Raw genomic sequence first — 27,260 nt, 5'->3', positions numbered from 1 at the left:
TATTCTGATTAATGTTTATTTCACTTGAAGCCTTATAACTCACACATATGTAAGCATACAAGTATGACAGCTTATAATCAATAATCAATGATAATAAATACAACATAATCATATCATCATTACGAAACTTGATCTTGTACACCGTTTGATAGTACACTGTTGTATTATATAGAAGTGAATGTACATATGGCGAATGATGATATTTAAGGTCAAAATAACCGATATAACCATCATGATTTTTCCGCTGTGTGTAAACTTTTCATATTTCAAATTTCCTTTCAAGTTACACCAGTAGGATTCCTTTAATGATCCTGGCCAAATGTTGATTTTTGTTTGGTCGGTTCGAAATCAAAGATGACCACCATCTCGAAGAACAAATTCAAACCTTTTCTTCAAATCCGCTGTTGCTTGAGGTGAAAGTGATAATGAAGGAGAGTATACAAAACGTCGTTTTTTCGCCAGGTGAACACCTCTTGCATTCCACCGGAAGGATCGTGATATGATCCTGAATAAGTGATACTTTTCAAGCCGGTCTGAAATCGAAGATTCCATAGCTGTTCATATCTTGAAAACACATTATTAACTCATTTTTTACCAATACTACTAGTGCCATATTGAGCTGGAAATTGGTAAGGACGTCAATGACTGGAATCCGACAAAGCATTATTATTTTTCGGTCTGTTGAAAATGACACAGCAGCCACGGAATATTACAACACGATTGTCATGGCGTTCCTGAACAACATCTATTTTAAACGTCCTTCAAGTTCCATCGGTGGCATTTACCTAAACCTTGCAATGATTCTGAGGTGATCCTGAGATGGCTTGGGCCATCTGTTATTTTTTTCGGGTCGGTTCAAAATCCAAGACAGCCGATAAGGCTGCCATCTTGAAAACATATTTCAAATTTCCTCTTAAGTTCCATCTTTAGGTTTCAGCTCAAACTTGCCTAGAATTATCCTGAAATGGTCCTGACCAAATGTATGGTCACCTTCGTGAAGACATATCAACTTTCTTCTCAAGTTTAAATGAGATGAGATTCAGCTAAGACATTCTTAAAATGATCATGAGATAGTCCGGACCTTACTTGTACTTGCTACTGAGTATGAATACTACAAAAGCACTAGAGTCTAAAAAGTACTAAAAGTAAGATGATCGTTAAAGCTCATGGACTTCTTATTTTAATAATTATTTATCAGCAAGAAACTTAGTTAAAACGGTAATATATTTAATATATGATAACAACAGAAGACGTTTGTAAACAATTACACCTTGTCTTACAGACGTTTTTGATAGTTGATGAATATCTCACCTATTTTTATTATATTGTCCTAGCATGAATTACTATTAGCAAATGTTGTATTCATTGGCGATACCCTTTGTCAGTGTACGTTGCTAGTAGGAATGTAATGGGTTCAATCAGTTTTAAGTGATTTACCACTCTTGTCGTGTCTTACACAGGGTCATAGTTGCATGATTCATATGTATATACAGTGAGTATTTGTTGAGAGAACCAATGGACTGTAACCATGAGTGTTTTGTTTTGGGGATGTGTTACATTTTCATCAGCTTACTTAGTATGTTTTAAATGTCCTTACGTATCATAATAATATATCAATAATAATGATAACTATGTTATAATATAAGACTCTATCATATGTGGTCATGTAGGATAGGGATATTCCACCCGAGGGGTCACAAAATGTGGTAAAACCCGAGGCTCCGCCGAGGGTTTTACCACATTTTGTGACCCAGAGGGTGAAATATCCCTATCCTACATGAACCACATATGATTGAGTATTTTTCTCTCATTCCCCAACCTAAAATATGCAAAAATAGGCACTATCTGTCGATAGCTTTCTCAGATAGACGCCATTTTTTCTCAATCCAAACTTTTTTTCTACTGCATATAATAAAAAAAAGATTTACCATACCCCATATATGCAAACTACATTTGCTGTTCTAAAAACGAAGGAAACCATTCATTTCCACAGTCTAACGTTGTTTGAGCAGCCCTGTCATTGCAAGCGAAGCCAAATCACTTGATGTCGGCCAAGCTAGTGTGTCCTTTCGCGCGAAAATATAGTTCCATGTTTTATTAATAAAAAACAATAAAAGAACGTGTCTTTTTTACATAATTTATATCATAGATAAAAAAAATTATTATCTGATTACATAACATGGAGCAGACGATGTGTTTACAAATCTATAGATAGATCTACTTTCGGTTCGGCGACCTACTTTTGTATCATTGCGCGCGCGTGGCTATCCTACACCGGAAGCGGGGTAATACACACACAGCAAGCATGGGTGTATTTACCTGGACAGACCAGTATGATACCGGTAGGGATGAGAGAAAATACTATCCGAGTGGGCCCATGAATTGATTTTTTTTTTTTTTTTTTTTAATTGTGGGTATCGTTTAATGAAATCCATGTATTGCCTATATATATCTATTGTCTCTGAACAAACTTTAATCGAGTTGACATTTGCAGCCTTATCTTCTCCGATACGGAAAAAAATTCAACTGACAATTATTATATCAATAGAAACATTCAATTTTCGAGCATTAATATGTACCTGCGGGGTAGCAAAAAGAATGAATAAACTCAGATAACCATGTGTATGACGTAAGAGTATAAAAGAATATATTGATTTAATTAACAAAAGCACAATATCGTACGAGTATATGCAAGTTATGGATCAGTCTACCATGTATAACATCCGATCTCGTCCAGCTACAACACTTAACACAGGTGGTATCCATGGGTTTAGGGAAATAAGATTTTTTTTTTCCTGGAGATAAGGTTGAAAAATAAGCAAATACATGAATTCAGGACAGGAACACGAGCGTTTCCGGTGTATATTGTTATTTTCCGGGAAACCATATCACAAATCATGATATCCCCTACCAAATCCCGGAAGTGTACATGTATACGGTTCAATAATATTTTTATGTTGCGTTGTATTTATTTAAACGTAATTGCATTTCTGTTTGCAGTTCTTACTATTGGCATTTTCTGTGATTCCGGAGTTTTCATTTTGTTAACTATTTATTACACTGCATTCATTGTATCGCTTATCAATATTTGCCTTTCATTTTGATTGTACATTCTTCAATTAATTATTACTTTTGCTGTAGGCCGACAGTTTTTGTGGTATTTTTTATGTTATTTGCACAGTTCCAATATATACAACTTATTTGTGATATTTGCTACATGTTTCCGGTGTACTTGTGATTTTAGCTGTACCGTTATTTGTTTGTTTTATTTGAATAATGTAATTTGTTTTAAAGTTTGTTGGTGGTGTTCAAAGTTCTGTCTATTAGTGTTGCCTTGTTTGATTGAAGTTTATACAGTTTACAACAGCTTATGAAATATTAATACAACTGTGTGAATCTCATTAATTTCGATATCATTATATTTATACCCGTTTTATACTGATTTTGTAATAGCATCAGTGATATTCCCAATACAGGAAGACCTGTGACCAAAAGGAAAGCCACATTCATCTGTCTAACAAGCGATTTCAGTTAATCAAGTGATCAGTATATATAGAAATATAGAGTGGCCACGCTTTTGTCTTTTTTCAGTTTGAGTGTTATTATGTTTGAGGCGAAACTTAAAAATCAAAAATTAAGAAAATGAGCGGATTTTTACTTTTCATCTATTAATTCTATATGTTTTGTTATCGATGAAGCGGAAGACGCACTACCCTTCCGGAACACCAGGTCTTATTTTCCTTTTTTTTTTTTTTTTAATGTCACCACGTAAATGTAAATATGTTTATTTTTGGACTGCTCTTTATCGTTTTTAGCAATAATCATTTGTTTTCGTTACGATGTCGGCATTTTTTGTTGTTTTTTTTTTCGACTACAATTACTTATATTTGGAAAGTTAGTTTTTAGGTCACCTGAGACGAAGTCTCAAGTGACCTATTCTAATCGCCTTTTGTCCGTCGTCGTCCGTCGTCCGTCGTCCGTCGTGCGTCGTCCGTCGGTAAACTTTTTACATTTTCGACTTCTTCTCCAAAACCACTTAACAAAATTCAATGAAATTTGGCAGAAAGTTTCTATGGCTGAAGGTCAACCAAAATTGTGAATTATATGGTCCCCACCCCCCAGGGGCCTGAGGGGTGGGGCCAAAAAGGGTCAAATTGACTAAAACTTCAAAAATCTTCTTCTTTACTCTCAGATATGGTGGAGTCAAACACTCTTTATATATGAAAGGGTCTTGTGGTGCTTTACCAAAATTGTGAATTGCATGACCCTGGGGTCTCACGTTTGCCACTGGGGAGGGGGTAAACTTTACTATAGTTTATATAGGGAAATCACATTTTTGACTATTATTTGTTGGATTTGCATTGGAATTCATTCTAACTTGTATCAAATTATCAGCATGGGATGACAGTTTGATGGTATGTACATGTTGGCCCTAATTGACCCCCAGGGGCTGGTGGGCGGGGCCAAAAAGGGTCAAATTGACTAAAATTTCAAAAATCTTCTTCTCTACTCTCAGATATGGTAGAATCAAATACTCTTCATAGATGGAAGGGTCTTAAGGTGCTTTACTAAAATTGTGAATTTCATGACCCTGGGGTCTCACGTTTGCCCCTGGGGAGGGGGTAAACTTTACTATAGTTTATATAGGGAAATCACATTTTTGACTATCATTTGTTGGATTTGTATTGGAATTAATTCTAACTTGGTTCAAATTATCAGCATGGGATTACAGTTTGATGTTATGTACATATTGGCCCTGATTGACCCCCAGGGGCTGGTGGGCGGGGCCAAAAAGGGTCAAATTGACTGAAATTTCAAAAATCTTCTCTACTCTCAGATATGTTAGAATCAAATACTCTTCATAGATGGAAGGCTCTTCAGGTGCTTTACCAAAAGTGTGAATTTCATGACCCTGGGGTCTCACGTTTGCCCCTGGGGAGGGGGTAAACTTTACTATAGTTTATATAGGGAAATCACATTTTTGATTATTATTTGTTGGATTTGTATTGGAATTCATTCTAACTTGTATCAAATTATCAGCATGGGATGATACTTTGATGGTATGTACATGTTGGCCCTAGTTGACCCCCAGGGGCTGGTGGGCGGGGCCAAAAAGGGTCAAATTGACTGAAATTTCAAAAATCTTCTCTACTCTCAGATATGTTAGAATCAAATACTCTTCATAGATGGAAGGCTCTTCAGGTGCTTTACCAAAAGTGTGAATTTCATGACCCTGGGGTCACGTTTGCCCCTGGGGAGGGGGTAAACTTTACTATAGTTTATATAGGGAAATCACATTTTTGATTATTATTTGTTGGATTTGTATTGGAATTCATTCTAACTTGTATCAAATTATCAGCATGGGATGATACTTTGATGGTATGTACATGTTGGCCCTAGTTGACCCCCAGGGGCTGGTGGGCGGGGCCAAAAAGGGTCAAATTGACTAAAATTTCAAAAATCTTCTTCCCTACTCTCAGATATATGGCAGAATCAAATACTCTTCATAGATGGAAGGGTCTTAAGGTGCTTTACCAAAATTGTGAATTTCATGACCCTGGGGTCTCACGTTTGCCCCTGGGGAGGGGGTAAACTTTACTATAGTTTATATAGGGAAATCACATTTTTGACTATTATTTGTTGGATTTGTATTGGAATTCATTCTAACTTGGTTCAAATTATCAGCATGGGATTACAGTTTGATGTTATGTACATGTTGGCCCCGGTTGACTCCCAGGGGCTGGTGGGCGGGGCCAAAAAGGGTCAAATTGACTGAAATTTCAAAAATCTTCTTATCTACTATATGTTAGAATCAAATACTCTTCATAGACTGACCCCATTAGGACTGATGGGTGGGGCCAAAAAGGGTCAATTTAGTTGGCTGAAATATTTCAAATCTCAGGTGACCGTTAAGGCCCTTTGGGCCTCTTGTTGCATTTACAAAATGATTTTCTGACATCAGTAATATTTCTTTGTTTTTTGGGTTTTTATTATTTTTTTTATTTGTAAATTTTACATTGTATTATCAATTAATTAATTGTTTTCCGTCTGTGTTGTCAGTCCTTGCGTTTTAACACCTGCTTTTGAACCGTTCCGCATGTCAGATTTGTAAATGATTTTAACTTGCTATAACTGTTCAGTATTTATGCAAATATTAGTTTATCTTAGATTGATGTGTTATATACATATGTTCGTCTGAAGCAGAAGAGAATATATCATATTGAAAAAAAATGTCAATTTGAATTTCAACTGATTAACAATCACATTAAACTGACTAGTGTATATGTTAATGTATGTGACTAAATTGTGGTTTGATACTGTAATGCAGCACACCATATCAAAAAATGAATGTTTTCCTATTTGAAGTTTTAATGTACAACAATGTACAAAAAAGCTGACAAATGATGTCTCATGTGTTGTGGACCATTCTACGTTGCTACTGTTGCTACTGTAAGATACACTTCGGTATGGATTTTATATTTGCTTGTACAGTATATATATCCGTCCGCCACGAGTTGTTTGCTGTAATAAATAAACAATTCACAAAAACTAAAATGCCTCACTTTTTCTCACTAGTTTTAAAATTCCCATTCGTCAGTGATGTTATACAGCTGTTTCATCGTTCTGGGACTCGTCAGTGATGCTAGGGACATCATATAGCTGTGTCATCCTTCTGGAACTCGTCAGTGATGCTAGGGACATCATTCAGCTTTTTTGTCCTTCTAGGACTCGTCAGTGATGCTAGGGACATCATACAGCTTTTTTGTCCTAGGACTCATCAGTGATGCCTAGGGCCTAATGCGATGGAATCCAGTAGCAATTGGTAAGCAAGAACATCAAAGGATTTCAAAAGACAAGTTATACTTGCACTATACAAGTGTTTTGTCCTTTTAGGACTCGTCAGTGATGCTTAGGGCCTAAAATGTGATATAATTGTAAAACGATCTAGATGTTACCATAACAACACCACTAACAAATCAAGAGGAGTGTTATGGTGTTATGATTTATTCTAGATTCAAAAAATAAAATATGATATTAAGAAAATACATCAACAAATCAAGTACAATATATCTAAAAAACAAACAACAATATCCATAAAAAAGCAATAAATGCAGATAAGAACATGTGAATGCACGGTTGTAACCTTCAATAAAGTAAAATCAATGCTTATCAATCTCATCATGCACTCTCATTAATCATAAATCAGATTTCTCTATCGGAGAAATTCAAACTATTTCAAATATTCAATCTCCTATTATGATAATTGTGGGACCCGTTTATCTCAAAATTATTGTTGAACTGTTGTAACACATCTGACTCGAAAAATTCCTCTAAATCTCCTTACACAGGATTACAAAAATTAACAGATTTACTCCAAAATGCATATATGTCTTTCCTATTTTAGCTACAGTAGGCTTTTAATTCTATCTTTGCTGGCATGTCCCTCACGTAAATGTCTATTAAAGAAAGTCAGAATGCGTCTCCAAGAGTCTTCTTGTGCGTAGGCATGGTCTACAGGATTACCTCCCCATACCAAACAGTTCTCTACAATATCAACAGAATTTTAACAGATAATGCAATTTCTGAACGATAGAACAGCTAACTTCAATGCAAACAAGTAATAGAACTTGTAAATGATATAACAAACAGGGTGTTACAATATCAACAAGTGAAAGTACTTTTAATCAACACATATGTTTGTTTTTAAAGTACCACTAATATTCTTACAATTATCACATCAATTAGTCTTTTGATTAAAAAACAATATGGGACTGAATTACTATATATATGTGGACAATTCAGTTCATTGTTTTAAAATGTGCTGCATGCCAACATGGTTTTACAATATGAAAAATGGTGTTAATGTTACAGTATGGTCTATATAACAGATGGTATTAATGTTCTGTCTGGTCTATATGACAGATGGTACTAATGTTCTGTCTGGTCTATATAACAGATGGTACTAATGTTACTGTCTGGTCTATATAACAGATGGTGCTAATGTTACTGTCTGGTCTATATAACAGATGGTGCTAATGTTACTGTATGGTCTATATGACAGACGGTGCTAATGTTACTGTCTGGTTTATATAACAAATGGTGCTAATGGGACTGTCTGGTCTATATAACAGATGGTACTAATGTTACTGTCTGGTCTATATAACAAATGGTGCTAATGTTATGGCATGGTCTATGTAACAAATTGTGCTAATGTTACAGTATGGTCTATATGACATGGTACTAATGTTACAATATGGTCTATATGACATGGTACTAATGTTACAATATGGTCTATATGACATGGTACTAATGTTACAATATGGTCTATATGACAGACTGTGCTAATTTTACTGTCTGGTCTATATGACAGATGGTGCTAATTTACTGTCTGGTCTATATAACAAATGGTGCTAAAGTAACTGCATCGTCTATATGACAAATGGTGCTAATGTAACAGTATAGTCTATATGACAGATGGTGCTAATGTTATGGCATGGTCTATATGGAAGATAATGCTAATGTTAAGGCATGGTCTATATAACAAATGGTCCTCATGTTACTGTCTGGTCTATATGACATGGTACCAATGTTATGGGGTGGTCTATACAACAGATGATGCTAATGATATGGCATGGTCTATATAACAGATGATGCTAATAATATGGTATGTTTTACACTGCAGTATACATTTATATGGTACATGTAACAGTATGGGCTTTGTGGGTATTGTGTTAATGTTTCTGTACATGTTATTTTATAGATATGTTGAGTGTGCACACACTTCATCTGTTGTTGATTATAGTGTATAGAACAACATTCTTCTAGACTTATAAAAGTATTTATAGATATGGTCATGTATATATAGTACTCACGTAATAATTTATTAAATGAGGCTCGACAATGCGGAGAAAAGGGCGGATCTATTAGGTGCCCAGCTCCCTGGTATACCAACAGCTCTATGTTGTCTCGTTTGTGGGCAGGGAAGCATTTAACTTGTAACTGCTGTAGGTCTGGGTGTACATTCATATCATCACCACCACAGATATTCAGAATTTTCACATCAGATTCCCAAACCTGTAAATTGAGAATCACACAAATTTGAAGTAATTGTTTGGATAAATATCAAAATGGGATAAGGGGCCTGCAATGCTCATCTGTTACAAATTTCTGGGCACTGCATTATCGTAGGATCTTTATGAATTTATTGGAAGATTTTAATCTTTGAGGACGATGATATATTAGTCGGTTAGAACATATCAGCCACTAAACCTCAGGAGAAACATCAGTGGTGTGTGGTTTGAACCTCCCTATCTATGTTGAATTGAGTTTCTCTGGCAGCTGATCATGAGGAACAGGCTGGTCTATGCTGTCGTGGTTGTATCCTTAGGCAAGACATTTTACCATATCTAATATGGATGATGACCTTAGTGTGGTAGGCACCAACTACTACAAAGAGACCCCACATCAAAATGGCCCTGGATGCTCACAGGGTGATAAACCCGCAAACAAACATAGATAAAAACATACATGGACCAAAAAAATCCTCATTTCAGTATGAAGAGGTTTGCAGTGCATTGACAGGAATAGTCTTCTATTCAGCAATTCAGAGCCTATGGCAATTGATATTATAAGGTTATTATTAGGTCAGAATGTTAAAACACATTTGGTACCTGTGATTTTGAAAATGGATTTATGTCTCTTCTTTTGACTAAATAAATTGAGAGTCCTTTATCCTAGCATAATTCTAAGGTCATGTAATGAAACAAGGCCTCTTGGCAATTGAGAAGTTGTTAAAGGAAAACAAACAACTTGACAAGGGACAGACAATAGATATGAGACATATATGGGACATACAATGGACATGGGACATACAATGGACATAGGACAGACAATGATCAAGGGACAGACAATTCATAAATCAAAGCAACTATTGTTCAATCATTTTTAAGTAACAAAATTCTACATAAGAAAGACACCAGTAAACACACAGCACTATACCTTGAAAAACTTGGAAGTGTCGAAACAGTGGCCAGGTTTGGCAATGATCCCTTCCTCAGAAAGCTCATATAGAGCAAGATCTAACCTAAAATACCACATTGGTCAATAGGCAGGAATTACATGGTGAAACTGACATCAATTCAGAGGATAAAGTAAAATCATACATTCACAAAACAGAATTCCAAATATTGGACCAAAAGTAATAGTTTGATATCTGAAACTTTTTATAGGATTCCAAATAAAACATAGTGAGCCAAACTTAAAGATTTTAATTTAGCTATGTCAGAAAAAAACAGAAATTGGTATCAAGCCTGTTTGTCTTATGTTTTAGTGTACATAGAAGATCATTCAATTTGGTTATGAAGACACTGGATACTTAAGATTTAAACTAAGAGCCAATCATTCTCTGTACGATTAGATATACATGTACTTACTCTATGGCATTTGGATAAGAAGTCGATCCATCATGGATTGGAGAGAATGATAAGTAGGGCATACCATTAATACTGACTATGGCTTTAACCTACAAACAAATATATTGGCATTTTATATATCACATGTTGATGTTTCTCCTGGACATTGACCATACATACCATATACATATGTATACACTTTATATATATAATTCTGTCACAATGCCAGTGTTGCATCTTTAAATGGCAAAAGATTATTATTGCAAACCCATCATACCTGAATGTCATTATTCCACACATTTATCTGTGACCAAAAACACATATTACTTCATAAGTAAAAGTTTTAAGAATATCCATACTGCTTTGTTTGAAATCCTTTACAAATACAAGACAAACCCCCATCCCTCTTCAATAAAATTAATCTCTCTAGGTGCTAACAGAACTACCCCCACCCCCTCATCAATAAAATTAATCTCTCTAGGGGCTAACAGATATACCCCCACCCCCTCATCAATAAAATTAATCTCTCTAGGGGCTAACAGATATACCCCCACCCCCTCATCAATAAAATTAATCTCTCCAGGGGCTAACAGATATACCCCCACCCCTCATCAATAAAATTAATCCCTCCAGGGGCTAACAGATATACCCCCACCCCCTCATCAATAAAATTAATCCCTCCAGGGGCTAACAGATATACCCCCCACCCCCTCATCAATAAAATTAATCCCTCCTGGGGCTAACAGATATACCCCCACCCCCTCATCAATAAAATTAATCCCTCCAGGGGCTAACAGATATACCCCCACCCCCTCATCAATAAAATTAATCCCTCCAGGGGCTACCAGATATACCCCCACCCCCCTCATCAATAAAATTAATCCCTCCAGGGGCTAACAGATATACCCCCCACCCCCTTATCAATAAAATTAATCCCTCCTGGGGCTAACAGATATACCCCCACCCCCTCATCAATAAAATATCAATTTCTCAGGGGTATCTTGTAAATGAGCTTTTTATTTTGAAAGTAGTCAAGTGTAATATTTGATATTTAACTCGATCTGACCAATGATCCTATTGTTTGGCAGATGCTAATATATTACTGTATACTCCCATTTAACGGGGGAGGGTTAAAATATTTTAGGTATTTATCATAAGCAACTCAAGAAGTGCAGTGGCATTTGTGGCAAGTGATCTTTATATAAAGATTCATATACTTGTACATTTACAATGTATTTTGTTATATTAGGAAGTGAAACAGGAGTTCTTTATAGACAATCTGATTAAAAAACATATTGATACATTGTGTTATGAAGACCTTCATTACAGTGTATTGTTGATCTGTATTTCTTAATCAGATTGCTTTTGCAGACAGGTTGTAGATGTGTTATTGTTGTGCATATACTTTCATATCAATAAGTCAATTGATCATTTCAAACTGATTCATTCCCTGATTCTTGGTTTAAAAATCTACAATAACAATAGAAAGAGGTTTCTAACCCATCATCATTATATACAGTTTGTATATATCATGTTTATTTTCATATCTTTAAAAGAAGAAACAATGATTTTCTCCCTGTAAATATTTACTGTCACTTAAGTTAGATACATGTGTTGTGTAGAAACATGACAAGCAAAACAGTCATTCATGATCAACCTTTGATTTAAAATCACAATAAATTGATTTAATTGTGACTGTAGATGACTGTGGGTAAATTAACAAGTTTATCAGAGGACTGTGGCTAAATTACTGTAAACATGGTAATTTTCACAGGGAGTTAATTTCACAATTTCAATATGTTAACTATATGCTTGGGGGTAATTTTTTTATCGATCCACCCATTTGTAGTTCAGATTATGCAAATTGATATCCAAATAATACGTCTGGGTGGAATTTTCCTGGTCAAAAGGACTCTGCATGCATAATAAGTGTAAATTTCCCCCTTGCATGAATTTCCAAATTTACAATAATAAGTTTACCAGAGGACTGTTGGTAATCAAACAAGTTTACCAAGGGACGGTGGGTATAACAAACAAACCAGAGAACATATCATGCTGTGGATAATTTAACTTACCAGAGGACAGTGGATTGCCAGGAACTGACCAAGCTCTGCCCCTTTAGAGGTCGCTATGATACCAATGCCATCTGACTGGACATGAGTGTGAGTGTCCAGGAACGTTACTGCCTCCTGAAAATACACAATCATTACTCACTGATGTCAATGTATACAAAATGTAAACCTTGTCAACAACAAATTTTAACACTATTTTAATACTGCACAACTCAGATCCCATATACCTTGATCATCCTCATTTCTTTTTTAAGCTGTAAACATTTTAAATGAATAATTATCTGATTTTCATTTTATTAACATTGTATGATAAATAATCACATAGATCTATACATATTATGACAATGTTTAATTATAGTTGTGTGCATGTAATTTGCATTTTATATATAAAACTTACTATAGGTATGCCATTTGCGTACTATTAATATGAAAACTGATAATATTATTACACATCATCAAACAATGGTTAATCAACAGTGGCTGCCGCACTCACCTTAAAGTAGTTGAGATCAAGGTCATTGAAACTCTTTTGGAGATCTTGATATCCAAAGAATGGCAGTGCATAAACTGCAAAGCCTCGTGATGCTAGCAAGGCAGCCCGGTGCTCCATAACTCCACCTCCTGCTCCATACATATCTATCACACCAGGAAATGGCCCAGGACCTGGAGACAGTTCAACAAAACATAATGTGATGGAATCAGGTGTCTCAGAAAAGTAAACACTCTACACAATATTTTATGTAATGAATGATCGTTGTTAGTGTTCAGAGTTAGTGTTGATGTCTTCCAAATAGCCTTTTGATGGATAAAAAATAAAAATGTCCTGAACTCATTTTCAGGAATTTCCTTTTTAAACTACATGTATACGTAGAGATCAAGAGGGGCCATATATTAACTTATATCTGAAAGAGACACTGTTTATAAAATACCCAACAAAAACTATATTGTCCTATTAACAAAATCTTTAGCATGCAAGAGACTGCTTTCTATTTTAGACATTCCTCCCTCATACCAAACCTGCTACACTTTACACATTTACAATAATGGGAGGCAATAAAGTATGTTTGTACGGGTGGTGTAGGGTCAGACATAAGGAAATATAATTGTTTATTAAACTATACTGTCAAACATACATAAATATTCTTGTATACTGAACTATACAGCCAGCTACTTACCATTGGATAGAAACAGAGTCCCCCGTAGTCTTCCTGACATCACCGGTATCCTGCTGACTTCAGGAGATTTGTACCAACGGCTCAACACATCTGACACCATTGGTGGTTTCGAGTGACCTTGACACAAGTCCGTCAGAGAGAGGTGACCATTGTGGACAGAAATGTTCACTAATTGAGGTTTGGTGACATCAGATTGCAGCAGTCTTAGTCCTAGCTTCTCACCTGAAGTGGCACACATACTCCAAATAAACCCCATACCGTCTGTACCTGTAAAGACACATGAACCTATCATATTAAAGAACATTTTGCAGAATTGTATGACTCCCTTTTGTTTGTATAATGCAGAAAAGAAAGGATGGAGGAAAGATAAATCATGTTGTAAATGTACACATGCACACATCAAATAACTAGTATTTATGTGTAGAAAAGTGTCCTTTCCATAGATTGGTTTTTTTTTTTTTTTTTTTTTTTTTGTTGTTGTTAAACGTCCTATTAACAGCCTGGGTAATTTAAGGACCTGCCAGGTTTTGGAGGTGGACGAAAGCCAGAGAAGCCGGAGAAAAACCACACCGGCCTACGGTCAGTACCTGGCAACTGCCTCACGTAGGTTTCGAACTCGCAACCCAGGGGTGAAGGGCTAGTGGTAACGTGTCGGGACACTTCAACCACTCGGCCATTGCGGCCCGAGACAGATTCATTCCTATAGTTACAACATACAATGTACCTACCTGTGTATGTGCCAGATACGGCAGGTGTGTTCTCAAGATCCACTGTACCATCCTTTCCTGAACTGTAACACCCACAGCTGGCAAAAACCTCTCCTTTATTACCCTTGATTGTAGAATATATAGTCACTTTTTGGTTTGAAGCTAGACCAGACACATGGACAGACACCCTCTCATCCACCAGTACATCGTTTGGACGGATGGACAACTGCACACCGTCCATGGCTCTTGTGTTGATGCATCTAGTTTGAGGTGTTAATAAAAAAAATATGAAATTAGGATGTCCTGAAACATATTTGTGGTAATTAAATGGAATCAAAAATGAAAACAGTATAAGATTGATGGCATGATTAACAAAAGACTCCATGGGCCTGTATCACCTTTGCAATGTTGTCAAGAAGGTTAATAAAGTGTGACTGAAGTAATGTTTACATGTATATTGTTACATGTACATTTCAAAGTATAAGATAACACAAAGGATCTTACAGGAGTGTTTATGTTATACTTGAACTTACATAAAATAACTTCAATCTTCTGAATATGCCACAATTAAGCATTTCGACAAATGACATGGTATTACATTTTATCCTGCAACTGCCACAGCATTGTCGGAATAATACACCCACTGTATATATTTTTGCTGTATATATACGACACTGTGACGGAAAACAGCTGTATTTTGAAATCTTAGCATGTGCATCAATTCAGCTGACCAGCGCTACTTCAAAGTGAAACAACGATTAAAAGGAGAACATATTTCTGTCATTTTTGACACCGTTTCACTTCAGATGATTATTTTTGATGAGTATATATATATTTTTTATTGTTGCAGGATAAATAGAATTTATGGTCAGTGTCTTAAAAAATAAGCTGTATTTTGGCGAGGGTAAAGAAAGACACAAGTAGTTAGCCTTGGCGAGCCATGTTTTGTCTTTCTGTCCTGAGCCAAAATATAATATATGTACAACTTATATTTTAAGACACTGACCATGCATATTCTCTATATCAATCAGTTTTCATCAATACAGTCAATACTACATTGTAGCGGCTAGTGTAGCACATTATCTCATACAACATTGTTTCCATAATCAATGACAATTCCTCAATCACATATTCATTGTACAGTATGATGAACAGCATTATTGCATTAGTGGTCACTGTGATTCTTTATCCATCTCGCTAATTATTCCATAATAATTTATTCTATTATAATGATAAAATACAACAAATTTAAAAAATATATTTAGTTATTTTATTATAACTGCTGAACTTATTGCCATGTCTCTAGTTGTGGACTGGAAATGATATTTTATTTACAAATTTACCAACTTTATTCAGATAAGCTTACATTGTATATAAACAAATTTAAAAAAAAAATATTCATTTGATTATTAGTTTCACTGAGGAAATTTAGCACACATATACGAACACCCACACGCACAAAAAATATGTAGTATTTACCTAAATCCAACTGTTCGTAGTTTGCTGACAAAATATAGCGGTTTCCTTAACACTGAAATAATCATGTTGTTTTCCGGAAGTTTTTGACAGTTGACAGTGTTGTTGTTCGTTCGGTTTATTATTTTTCCTTCCCATTTTCTTATCGTTATTTACATATCGGGAGCGACAGTTCGCTTGACGAGTGGGTACTTTGCCTGTCGTGGTATATACTTCTATTGTGGTGTAAACAATTGGTGCACCTGAAATACCTACTGACGGTATCACATCTACGACCTGATCACAACACCGCGGGTCGTAGTCTACCACGGAGATTACGCAACTCTCAAAGGTCGAGTCCGTTCTAAAAGTAGGACAGGAACGGTAACGGTAAGGTTTTTCCGGAACACATACGCCATATGCATGGTATAATAATAAAAATGTACCAAAACCTCAAGTTGTGTTACTGATAAGCAAAAAAGAGTTATGAAAATGTCTAAATTTCGTTTTTTACTACATAGTATAATTACGTATCCGTTTCTGGTCTCAATCCGCAATATAGTGATGACCCAGTTGACGTGTGCTGTTCACCGCCCATATTTCCTTCATATTTCAACATTTCTCTCAGGTTTCACCTTTGCGATTCTGCTCAAACTTACTTGTAATAATCCTGAGATGGTCCTGACCAAGTGTTGTTATTTTCCGCGTCGGCCATCATGATCATGACCATCTTGAACAAGAGCTGTTGGAGAACAGCATAGCTCGTCTCGCAAATGTTTGTCAATACATAATTAAAATATATTAATTGGAATGGTTTCGCAAATTGCATAATAATATTTATATTGTTTACTTGATCAGATTATGCTTTGTGAATTCATGCAATTTTCAAAACCATACGAATTTATATATATATAAATTATTTATTGACAAACATTCGGGAGACAAGCTATGCTGTTGTAGATTAAATGAATATATTAAATACAAATGTAATTGCTTTTGGACATATTTCTTCAATTTTTTGACAAAATATTATCCTGATGAGAGTTGTCTCCCTTGAAAAATGTCGATCGGTATAAATTGTCTATTGTGAGCATTTTCACATTGTTTTATTTTCAGTTTCACCCCAAGAAGGGATAGTGTAACTCCATAGGGACTCTTTTATCAAATATCAGCACCCTAGTACAATCATAAAGTGATGTGTTAAATAGCTTTCAACATTTGCACCTTTTTTTTTTTAAATGTGTTTTTTCCCCAAAAAATATTTCAGTTTAACTCCGGCAAGGGATAGTTTAACCCCCACAGCTAGGGAACCTAATACCATGTATTACTATGCCTTTCAACACTCACAATATAAACTTAACACAAAGTCCAAAGATTTAAAAACAATAACAAAAAAACAGATTTAAAAAGAAAAAATCCAATTTTTTTCTAAAGTTTCTTGAAGGAAGGGATTGCCTTACTCCATAGGGACTTCTATTGCCAAATATCAGCACCCTAGTACAATTATAAAGTGATGTATTAAAATCTCTTAACACTTGCACCAAAAACTTAACGCAGAAATATTCTAAGTCCAAAAATTTGAAAATTCTGTTTTTTTCCCCAAAACATTTTTTAGTTTAACTCCGGCAGGGGATAGGTTAACCCAAGAGGGAGTCTTTTACCAACTATCAGCACCCTAGTACAATTATAAAGTGATGTATTAATACCTTTCAACACTTGCACCAAAAACTTAACGCAGAAATATTCTAAGTCTAAAAATTTGAAAATTCTGTTTTTTTCCCAAAAAAATCTTTTAGTTTAACTCTGGCAGGGGATAGTCTAACTCCAGAGGGACTCTATTGCCAATTATCAGCACCCTAGTACAATTATGAAGTGGTGTATTAATACCTTTCAACACTTGCACCAAAAACTTAACGCAAAAATTTTCTAAGTCCAAAAATTTTCAAAAATCTGTTTTTTTTCCAATAAATCTTTTAGTTTAACTCCGGCAGCGGGTAGTTTGACCCCCACAGGGACCATATTACCATAAATTACTATGCCTTTCAACACTTGCACCAAAAATTTAACATTTGGAAAACCAACGCCGACGCCGACACCGACGCCGGAGTGACGACATAAGCTCTCACTCTTCTTCGAAGAGACGAGCTAAAAATGCATTTCGAATTTCTTCTCAACTTGCCCGAAACGACCCCGGGATATCCTGAGCAAGTGTTCTCTATTTTCGGGTCGGTCCAAAATCCAACAGTGCCACAATCTTGAAAAAAAAACACATTTCTAACTCTTCTTCTCAAGTTGCACAAGTGGGATTAAGCTCGAACCTGCCTCGCATGGTCCTGTGCAAATGTTGACATTATTTTAGGGCATTCCGAAATCCAAGATGGCCTCTATAGGCACCGTTTTGAAAATCACATTTAAAAAACGTATCCATTGTGTTCCACCAGTTGATCATATTTAGTTGAGACCTAGAGTCTGCTAGGAATTATCACGATATGGTCCTGATCAAGTGTTCTTGTTCAAACTGGCCAAGATTCCCACATTGAATATCCCCGATACTATTGTTTATGTTAGGTCATAAAAACTCTTCAATGTATTAGCACACATGGACATGATTTGCGCCAAAAGTATATATGAATTAAACTGCAAATTCCAACGGTTATATATATATTATATGTTATTTATATTTACTAAGCTACATGTAAGCATTGTTTCTTATTTTAATTTCAATTTTCAATTTCAGACAGTGAATTGTATTCATTTCGCATTTACATATGTAGCATATTGATCAACAGACATATGAACAACATTCTAGTTTTGGATAGGACAAGAGTATGTACATGTTTATTGTTCGGCTATACTTTTTTTACAGCAGAATTTATCTTTGGGCTTTCTGCTTAAGGTACATTTAAGGTGACACTTTATCACTATAGCCCTCTTACCAGTTCGAAACCTACATGAGGCAGTTGCCAGGTACTGACCACAGGCCGGTGGTTTTTATCGGGGTACTCCGGCTTTCCTCCACCTCCAAACCTGGCACGTCGTTAAAATGATCCTAGCTGTCAATAGTTCGTTTAACAAAATAAACCAAAATCTCTAAGCTACATGTACGCTACTGATTTGATTACTACATGTATATCACTGATTACAATTTTCGCTCATGCAGGTTCGTCGCTCATCATTTTCTGTTTAACACATGTTCAACAAGAACATATCCTGGTTTGGCGACATTTTTGTCCTACGATGTACCCGGACAGTTGATGCATTCGAACATCGTATCGTACAAGTGGTAGTAACTTGTTGTTGATGTTCCCATTGTTACAAGATTGCCTGCTGTACCATGTCCGTATGTACACATAACGCACAGAGGTACATGTAGTCATTAGTGAAGTGTCGAACTTTTCACTTTTAAACCTACTTACGATCTCACTTTCATTTATACATATATCAACATTAATAGCTGTAAGCACAGGGACTTGCCAAGCCCCTGTGACTGAAGGAATACTTTTGGGTCTTGCAGATGTGGGTTTCAGTTGGCATGCAATGGGACATGTTATTGCCTAGTTATTTATTATATCTCTTTGTTAATCATTGACTGATACATTTTATAGATACCCCAGTCCATGACGGAGAGGGTAAACAACTTTCTTGTACATATTGATCCCAACATTGTAAAGGTCATTTGGCAGAGACTTGTCTTTAAAAACAAAACAAACAAAAAATAACTTTGAGATGATGTAACAGACACTTTTGAACCCTTCTCCAGTTCCTCTGAGACTGAACAAATATCGAATACACAGTAAAATTAAGGACTATCTAATAGTAAATGCACTCTCTAGGCCTCGCTTTCCAGCCGGGCATCAGCGCTCTTGTTGAGCACAGATTCCAATTCCCTTATTTGTACAGATAATTACTTCCGCCAAATTTCGCCAAAATCCAGCCCTGCCATTTCTACGAAGACGATGAAAATAATAATTGTTTACACATAATGCCAACGAATGAAAATCAGGATCCGGACAGGACACTTTAATTTAGTAGGCGTTAACATGAATAACAATACGATGGACATATAAAATATAAATAACCCAACAATGGTGAAATTAAAAGTTTATTAAATTTACTATTACTTATATATCAATAAAGCTGGCACTGTCAAATATTGCATTATTTTCTCAAATTTGCTTTTTTAAATATTAGTGCTAAACAATTTCATGTTACACACATATGGCAGCATCAACGTCAAAATGACAATAATCCAATTGTTTTCATGTACAATATATAGTCTTAATAAGGTACAGATAGTTTAATGTGCATTTGGTTATGTTCGCATGTCTAAAATAACTAACAGTGTAATGGGATGTTTATCCTATGAACAACGAAATATACATGTATTCACTGGCTAACATGGTAACGGGATGTTCATATAAACAACGAAATACATGTACATTATGTACAAGCTAGTTTATATGATATTACATGTACGCACGTGTCACTGCGCGTTCATTATATGAACACTGCAGCAACGCCACCACTTTTGAAATGTATGATCACTGTAGGAATCGTGTACTAATGTACATGTGTTATCACTTGGGAGCTGAGGGATACTTCAGTAGAGGTACATGATAGAGCGTACGTACAAACAATTAGTGCGAGATCGTAACTCCTGGAGTATCGCGGAAGACATGAACATTCGACAGTCATTTCGGACAAATTTAAAAGACGTTCACAAAACAATGTTAAAGGTAGCATACTCAGATCGGTCATAGCAAACACACAGGTTGAAACACATAACTGTATATCTGATGGTAGGCTCTATTTCACATGAAGAAATACAGATGATGCAGATATTGTATACATTGATCACGTGTGTTTGAAGTCCAATCACCCACCATAACATGTCGGACAGTATGGCAAAAGTAAAAAAAATATTGTAGAATAGCACCGTATGATACATGTTAACGTGAAAGAAGAATTTGCTTTCTGCGATGTAGTCAAATATTTTTACCGCATGTACCGCCAACTTCAGGTTGAGTTTCATGTAGTTTGAGTATTATGGGATGCCAATATAATGATAACATTTGCTATCAAAAGTTTAAAATCGGAGCTTGACGGTGTTATATATCGTTCTGATACAGGTAGGACATGCTGAGGAGCCTCATCAACGTCTCAATAATTTTACATTGATCGATAACCCTCCAAAATAAAACAAGTTGATCGATAACCCTCCAAAATAAAACAAGTTGATCGATAACCCTCCAAAATAAAACAAACTAGGTGGCATGTCGTTATAACCATATGGATACGAATAACTCCGTATTTGGGTGTTCATAAAATTTCAACATTGAAGTACTGACAATGAATCTTAATATTATTGGTTTTGTAATGATGTTGTTTCCTATTCTATCCAAAGGCCAATTAACTGCAATTGCTTCAGATATGAAAATGAAGGCAACTTTATTTGGAATATCTTACAATTGTTAAAGGTTTTATTATCCCATATAGAGCATTATATGTAGACTTTAATGTCATTTTTAGTTTGCTCACACTTTCTCCAAATGAGAGGTTTCTAACTTCCGTACATGTACATTCCAGGATTCAACTAACATACTAATTGTGTTGAATGTATTTTAGGTAATGAATGTCAGTGACGTGTAAATCTCTAGAGAAGAACTTTTTAAACAATTGTTTTCAAGGGGTTCTGATTTTTGTTGTTTTCTAGGGTGAATAAACAGGCGAAATAAATAAATACCTTAAAAGTAAAAGACTCTTTTCTTCGAAAATATTATAAATATTCGAACAGTCAGAAAGCCACTTAAGAACCAGTAGATGAGTGAAAAGAGTCATTCGTATATGGCCGAAGCATACACAGTAGGTAATTATATATATATAATTTATATTCTGTAGTAAGTATTCAATTGGTTTATAAAATATGATGCTTTTTCATTTAATTAGATAATATCATTGTATTTTTAACTACAGAACTTTTCTAAATAAGCGTATACTAATCTTACAATGTACTTGGGAACCAAAAATTACATTTTATAGGTGGGGAAAAATACTGTTTTCATACTTAAAGGACGGACATGACATGGGAATCTTAATCCTCGGTATAATTTAATATTGAAAGTGAAGCACTCGGCGGATTCGCGTGTTAGACAAACAAAAAAGCTCATCCCTCAAGTTTATCTCTTTTTGTCACACCCTCTAGGTAAGGATATATTCTATATGTCACAAAGAATTGTCAACACCTTGAGAACTAAACTACTGTGCGTCTACTTAGTACAAAGGTAACAAACGTCAATAGATATCTTCCACTAAAATGATAAAGCCATTATACATTGTATGTCGATGCAGTATACATACAATTCCACATACCTTGTATTACTGAGGAGATGAATGATTGAAAAGTTTGTTAAATGTATTGGTTTTTTAACATGTCTATATTTGCTTTATTTAGAACTGGACGTATATATCCACATTTGCTTTCAATAAATAACAACGGATTAGGTAACCCATTAAATCTGGTGTATATACGTAAGCTAAGATTATGTAGGATGTATTGGATACAATATTCCGTTACTTATCATGTATATATAACACTGAAAGAGTAAGATAGTACACCCGATATCTGGAATTCTTTCACAAGGTTTTTATAAATAAAAGATAGAATATAGAACTTCGCCTTAGTAGCAATTTCTTCGTAACTGATGCGATAAAGTTAACCGAATACTTTATCACAAATAAGGGAAATTGGATGTGATAATCCTTCACAATAATCAGTGTGAATTCTGCATTGGAATGGGTCATAAGCGACTAGATAGTCGTACATCACTGGAATGTTTTGGAAGATTATTTCCAAAAAAGTCTTTTATCCGTTTCCAGGAGTCTTCCTGAGCATAGGCATGATCCCGAAAGTTTCCACCCCATACTATGTTTGTTCCTGAAAAGCAGAAACATATGATATTAATTACAACAGCATAGAATACCGAAATAACCATGGAACCATACTTCTTAATCAAGATCGATAAAACGAAAGAAATATATATAGATTTGCATGGCGACCCTTCACGACGTACCTGGAGAATAAGACAATGAACCGGTTTCATCAACGTGCCTTCACTTAAAAAATCCAAAGGGAAGTATTTTTGAATTGAAGGGATTTTTGAATTGAAGGGAAAAGTCTTAACTGAGAAACCTTCCTAAAATTCGGTAAAGCTTTCCTATGGAATTAAGAAATGTCCTAAAGTTAAGGCGTATGGATGAAACTGATCCTGGGTGTTCTGAAAGAGGCAGGGTCTTCGTCAAGGCCCTGTTTATGTCCTGAAAATATTACAAAGCATTGCACAAGTTATCATAAAAAGTTGATGTATAGACGTTGAACCTGTAATTTGTAAATCTTTGGACAAAGTGATGTTTGATCAACCGAAGTTCATTACAAGTACAGGTTCAATGTACTAAGTATCTGATTTGGACATATTACTAGACAACAGTGTCCCTCGTATTTAGAGGAAAGATCAACGACATATATGTGTTGGTTTTATGTACATAGTTACACCATAGGATTTTCTGGCCTGAGTGTTTGGATGGTATGTTCCTCTATGACTCTACTGCAATGCGTCTACATATATTGGTAGTATAGAGAGTTGTATTAAAACACACGCACGACTATCACCATTAGATGTAAATTTAACATCAAATATGGAAGGATGCAGAAAACCGATTATCAAAGAAAAGACTCAGTATCTTATACCGATTCACGGATGATCATGAAATTATCCGCGGTTATCCGCGTGTGTTATGGAGCATCGTCGATAACCAAGGGTTACGATCACTTGCTATCTAAGCGTATGTAATTGTAACCCTTGGAGTATCAACGATGGTTGTGGAAAGGCTTAAAATGAAATGAAAATAAAATAATTAAACATGGCTTTATGGAGTAGCTATACTTACCCATGACTTCATGGTGTGGTTTTACCTACCCGTGACTTGATAGTGTTGCTATACTTACCCATGACTTGATTGTATTACTATACTTACCAATAGCTTGATGATGTAGCTATATGGTGTGGCTTCACTTACCCATTACTTTATGGTGTGGCTTTACTCACATATGGCTTATGGTGTGGATATACTTACCCATGGTTTATGGTGTGGATGTACTTACCCATGGCCTTATGGTGTGGCTTTACTCACATATGGTTTATGGTGTGGCTATACTTACCCATGGTCTTATGGTGTGGATATACTTACCCATGGTCTTATGGTGTGGATATACTTACCCATGGTCTTATGGTGTGGCTTTACTCACATATGGCTTATGGTGTGGATATACTTACCCATGGTCTTATGGTGTGGATATACTTACCCATGGTCTTATGGTGTGGCTTTACTCACATATGGCTTATGGTGTGGATATACTTACCCATGGTCTTATGGTGTGGCTTTACTCACATATGGCTTATGGTGTGGATATACTTACCCATGGTCTTATGGTGTGGATATACTTACCCATGGTCTTATGGTGTGGCTTTACTCACATATGGCTTATGGTGTGGATATACTTACCCATAGTTTATGGTGTGGATATACTTACCCATGGCTTTATGGTGTGGATATACTTACCCATGGCCTTATGGTGTAGCTTTACTCACATATGGTTTATGGTGTGGATATACTTACCCATGGTCTTATGGTGTGGATATACTTACCCATGGTCTTATGGTGTGGCTTTACTCACATATGGCTTATGGTGTGGCTTCACTTACCCATGGTCTTATTGTGTGAATATACTTACCCATTGTCTTATGGTGTGGATATATTTACCCATGGCCTTATGGTGTGTATATACTTACCCATGGTCTTATGGTGTGGATATACTTACCCATGGTCTTATGGTGTGGCTTTACTCACATATGGTTTATGGTGTGGATATACTTACCCATGGTCTTATGGTGTGGATATACTTACCCATGGTCTTATGGTGTGGCTTTACTCACATATGGCTTATGGTGTGGATATACTTACCCATGGCTTCATGGTGTGGATATACTTACCCATGGCCTTATGGTGTGGATATACTTACCCATGGCCTTATGGTGTGGCTTTACTCACATATGGTTTATGGTGTGGATATACTTACCCATGGTCTTATTGTGTGAATATACTTACCCATGGTCTTATGGTGTGGATATACTTACCCATTGTCTTATGGTGTGGCTATACTTACCCATGGTCTTATGGTGTGGATATACTTACCCATGGTCTTATGGTGTGGATATACTTACCCATGGCTTCATGGTGTGGATATACTTACCCATGGTCTTATGGTGTGGATATACTTACCCATGGCTTATGGTGTGGATACACTTACCCATGGTCTTATGGTGTGGATATACTTACCCATGGTCTTATGGTGTGGCTTTACTCACATATGGCTTATGGTGTGGATATACTTACCCATGGTTTATGGTGTGGATATACTTACCCATGGTCTTATGGTGTGGCTTTACTCACATATGCCTTATGGTGTGGATATACTTACCCATGGTCTTATTGTGTGAATATACTTACCCATTGTCTTATGGTGTGGATATATTTACCCATGGCCTTATGGTGTGGATATACTTACCCATGGTCTTATGGTGTGGATATATTTACCCATGGCCTTATGGTGTGGATATACTTACCCATGGCCTTATGGTAAGACGATCTACATAACGGAGAATATGGCGGTTCAATTAAATGTCCAGCTCCATGGTACACTACAAGTTCTATATTCTGTTTCTTGTCTTCTGGGTAGGTGTCGTATTGGAGTTGTTGTAGTTCCGATGGGACAGTGCAATCGTCGCCACTACATATATTCAGGAGTTTCACGTCCGTATTCCACAACTGAAGAAAACAATGCACTTTAAGTATTTACTAGTGGTCTCTTTAATGTCTTATTTCGAGAGAACACGATTGAAGATATCTCCTCAATCAAAAGAACAAATAATCAATCGCATTATATAATCAGTTACACGTGAAAACAATATGTAGTATATTCTCTATACCAACAATAATGCTTTAGAAACAATTATTTTCTTCATATCTTATGTTATCGATTGATATTGTTATGGGAAACCTTTCCGAAGTGTATCGCCGAGAAAATCAAAACGATAGGAAAACAATTTTTTGTTGATAACATAATATTCAAAACATAAGGTACGAATTCGTGAAGGGTATAGAGAATTTTCATATTTATACACGTCAAAAATGCAACTAGTATTCTACACGATCTGCCTATATCTCGCATACCATTCAACAACATGTATCCTAGAGCTCTACATATATAGACCTCAGAAATCATGGTTGCCTAACGCAGAACCTTATCCATTAGCTACGGATTTTCAACATTCCAAATTCCATGTTAAACGTCAAGGACCATTTTTGTATAAAAAAATTGGAGGCTTTTAGACTTATCTTTGACTTAGGCCCCTCAAGTTCTCCCATCGTGTTAGTAACCTAGGATATAACAACATCCAGGATGACCAATACAAACTTATGTAAGTCACATAATGTTGTACCATCACCTGAGATCCAATGTAAATATAAATTTGATTTATTTTACAATTGCAAAACAAGTTATATCAACCTATATTAACCACGCTTGTTGGCCCGGATGGAAGCGCGCGATGGGTTTTACTGTGGGAGGAAACCGGAGTACCTAGGGAAAACCCACATGGTCGGGCAGTTGACCCCATACCTTTTCACGTCAGATCAGGGAATCGAATCCCGGCCACCTAAGTGGAAGGTAAGACCTGGCCACCTTAAAAAACCTGGCAGTGTTCGGTAGATATATTTCAGGTAGGTTAAAGACAACAAATATCCCGTCACACTCCAACAGATGTATCAGTCATATTGTACATATCTCTTGTACATACCTCAAACATTCCGGCATTATCGATAATATAGGCGTATTTCATTACTAGTCCTTCATCCGTGTAGTCAGTACCAGAATAATCAAAACTGAAAACAGACATTGTAGATATTTCAGTTCAATTTTGGACACCTGATTAGTTATGTGTCTATGTCTTAATTGTTTGCATTTTCAAATTTAGCATTCAGCATTTCCAATCAATCGTACACTTTTAACGAAAACGACACACTTCCAATATAACATATATCATACATGTATTTTCAAAATATATTGTACATTTCATTGATGGACCAAATCTGGGAATAGTTCTCTTTATGCGAACTAGAAAATCGCGACAGGATTAAAAATCTCACTTGAAATAGTAAGAATGTTGCAAATATTTGTGAAAACACCATTTTCTTGAGCTTATCTCTTTAACATGCAAAACTAGTTATGTATACTCAAAGTCATTTTGTCTTGCACTGTGACGCCCCGATAGTTCCACATGCGACTTTTCTCTTGTTTCACTAAGCGTTTTCAGTTGTCATGTG

At 35.8% G+C, this 27,260-nt stretch overlaps 2 protein-coding genes across 2 annotated transcripts in view; both read right to left on the bottom strand.

Moving 5' to 3' along the window:
• Positions 1 to 6,946: 6,946 nt before the first annotated feature.
• LOC117323580 (bile acid-CoA:amino acid N-acyltransferase-like) lies at positions 6,947 to 16,177 on the bottom strand. The gene is made up of 9 exons (XM_033878886.1): positions 15,846 to 16,177; positions 14,388 to 14,626; positions 13,660 to 13,926; positions 12,978 to 13,147; positions 12,488 to 12,601; positions 10,434 to 10,522; positions 10,000 to 10,084; positions 8,874 to 9,075; positions 6,947 to 7,545 (listed from the first exon to the last, which is right to left on the bottom strand). The coding sequence occupies exons 1-9, from the start codon at positions 15,908 to 15,910 to the stop codon at positions 7,406 to 7,408; spliced, it is 1,371 nt and encodes a 456-aa protein (XP_033734777.1). The 5' UTR covers positions 15,911 to 16,177; the 3' UTR covers positions 6,947 to 7,405.
• A 3,730-nt stretch (positions 16,178 to 19,907) lies between these two features.
• LOC117322657 overlaps positions 19,908 to 27,260 on the bottom strand; it is a 31,980-nt gene continuing 24,627 nt past the window's right edge. Inside the window, exons 18-20 of the mRNA XM_033877593.1 lie at positions 26,735 to 26,819; positions 25,502 to 25,703; positions 19,908 to 22,755 (exon numbers count right to left, since the gene is read on the bottom strand). Of these exons, the coding sequence (XP_033733484.1) occupies positions 22,619 to 22,755; positions 25,502 to 25,703; positions 26,735 to 26,819 (424 nt within the window). The 3' untranslated portion in view covers positions 19,908 to 22,618. The remainder of the gene's footprint in view (positions 22,756 to 25,501; positions 25,704 to 26,734; positions 26,820 to 27,260) is intronic.

Source organism: Pecten maximus, chromosome 3, assembly GCF_902652985.1.
Source record: "Pecten maximus chromosome 3, xPecMax1.1, whole genome shotgun sequence".
Taxonomy (NCBI): domain Eukaryota; kingdom Metazoa; phylum Mollusca; class Bivalvia; order Pectinida; family Pectinidae; genus Pecten; species Pecten maximus.
This window is presented reverse-complemented; position numbering and strand designations above follow the sequence as displayed.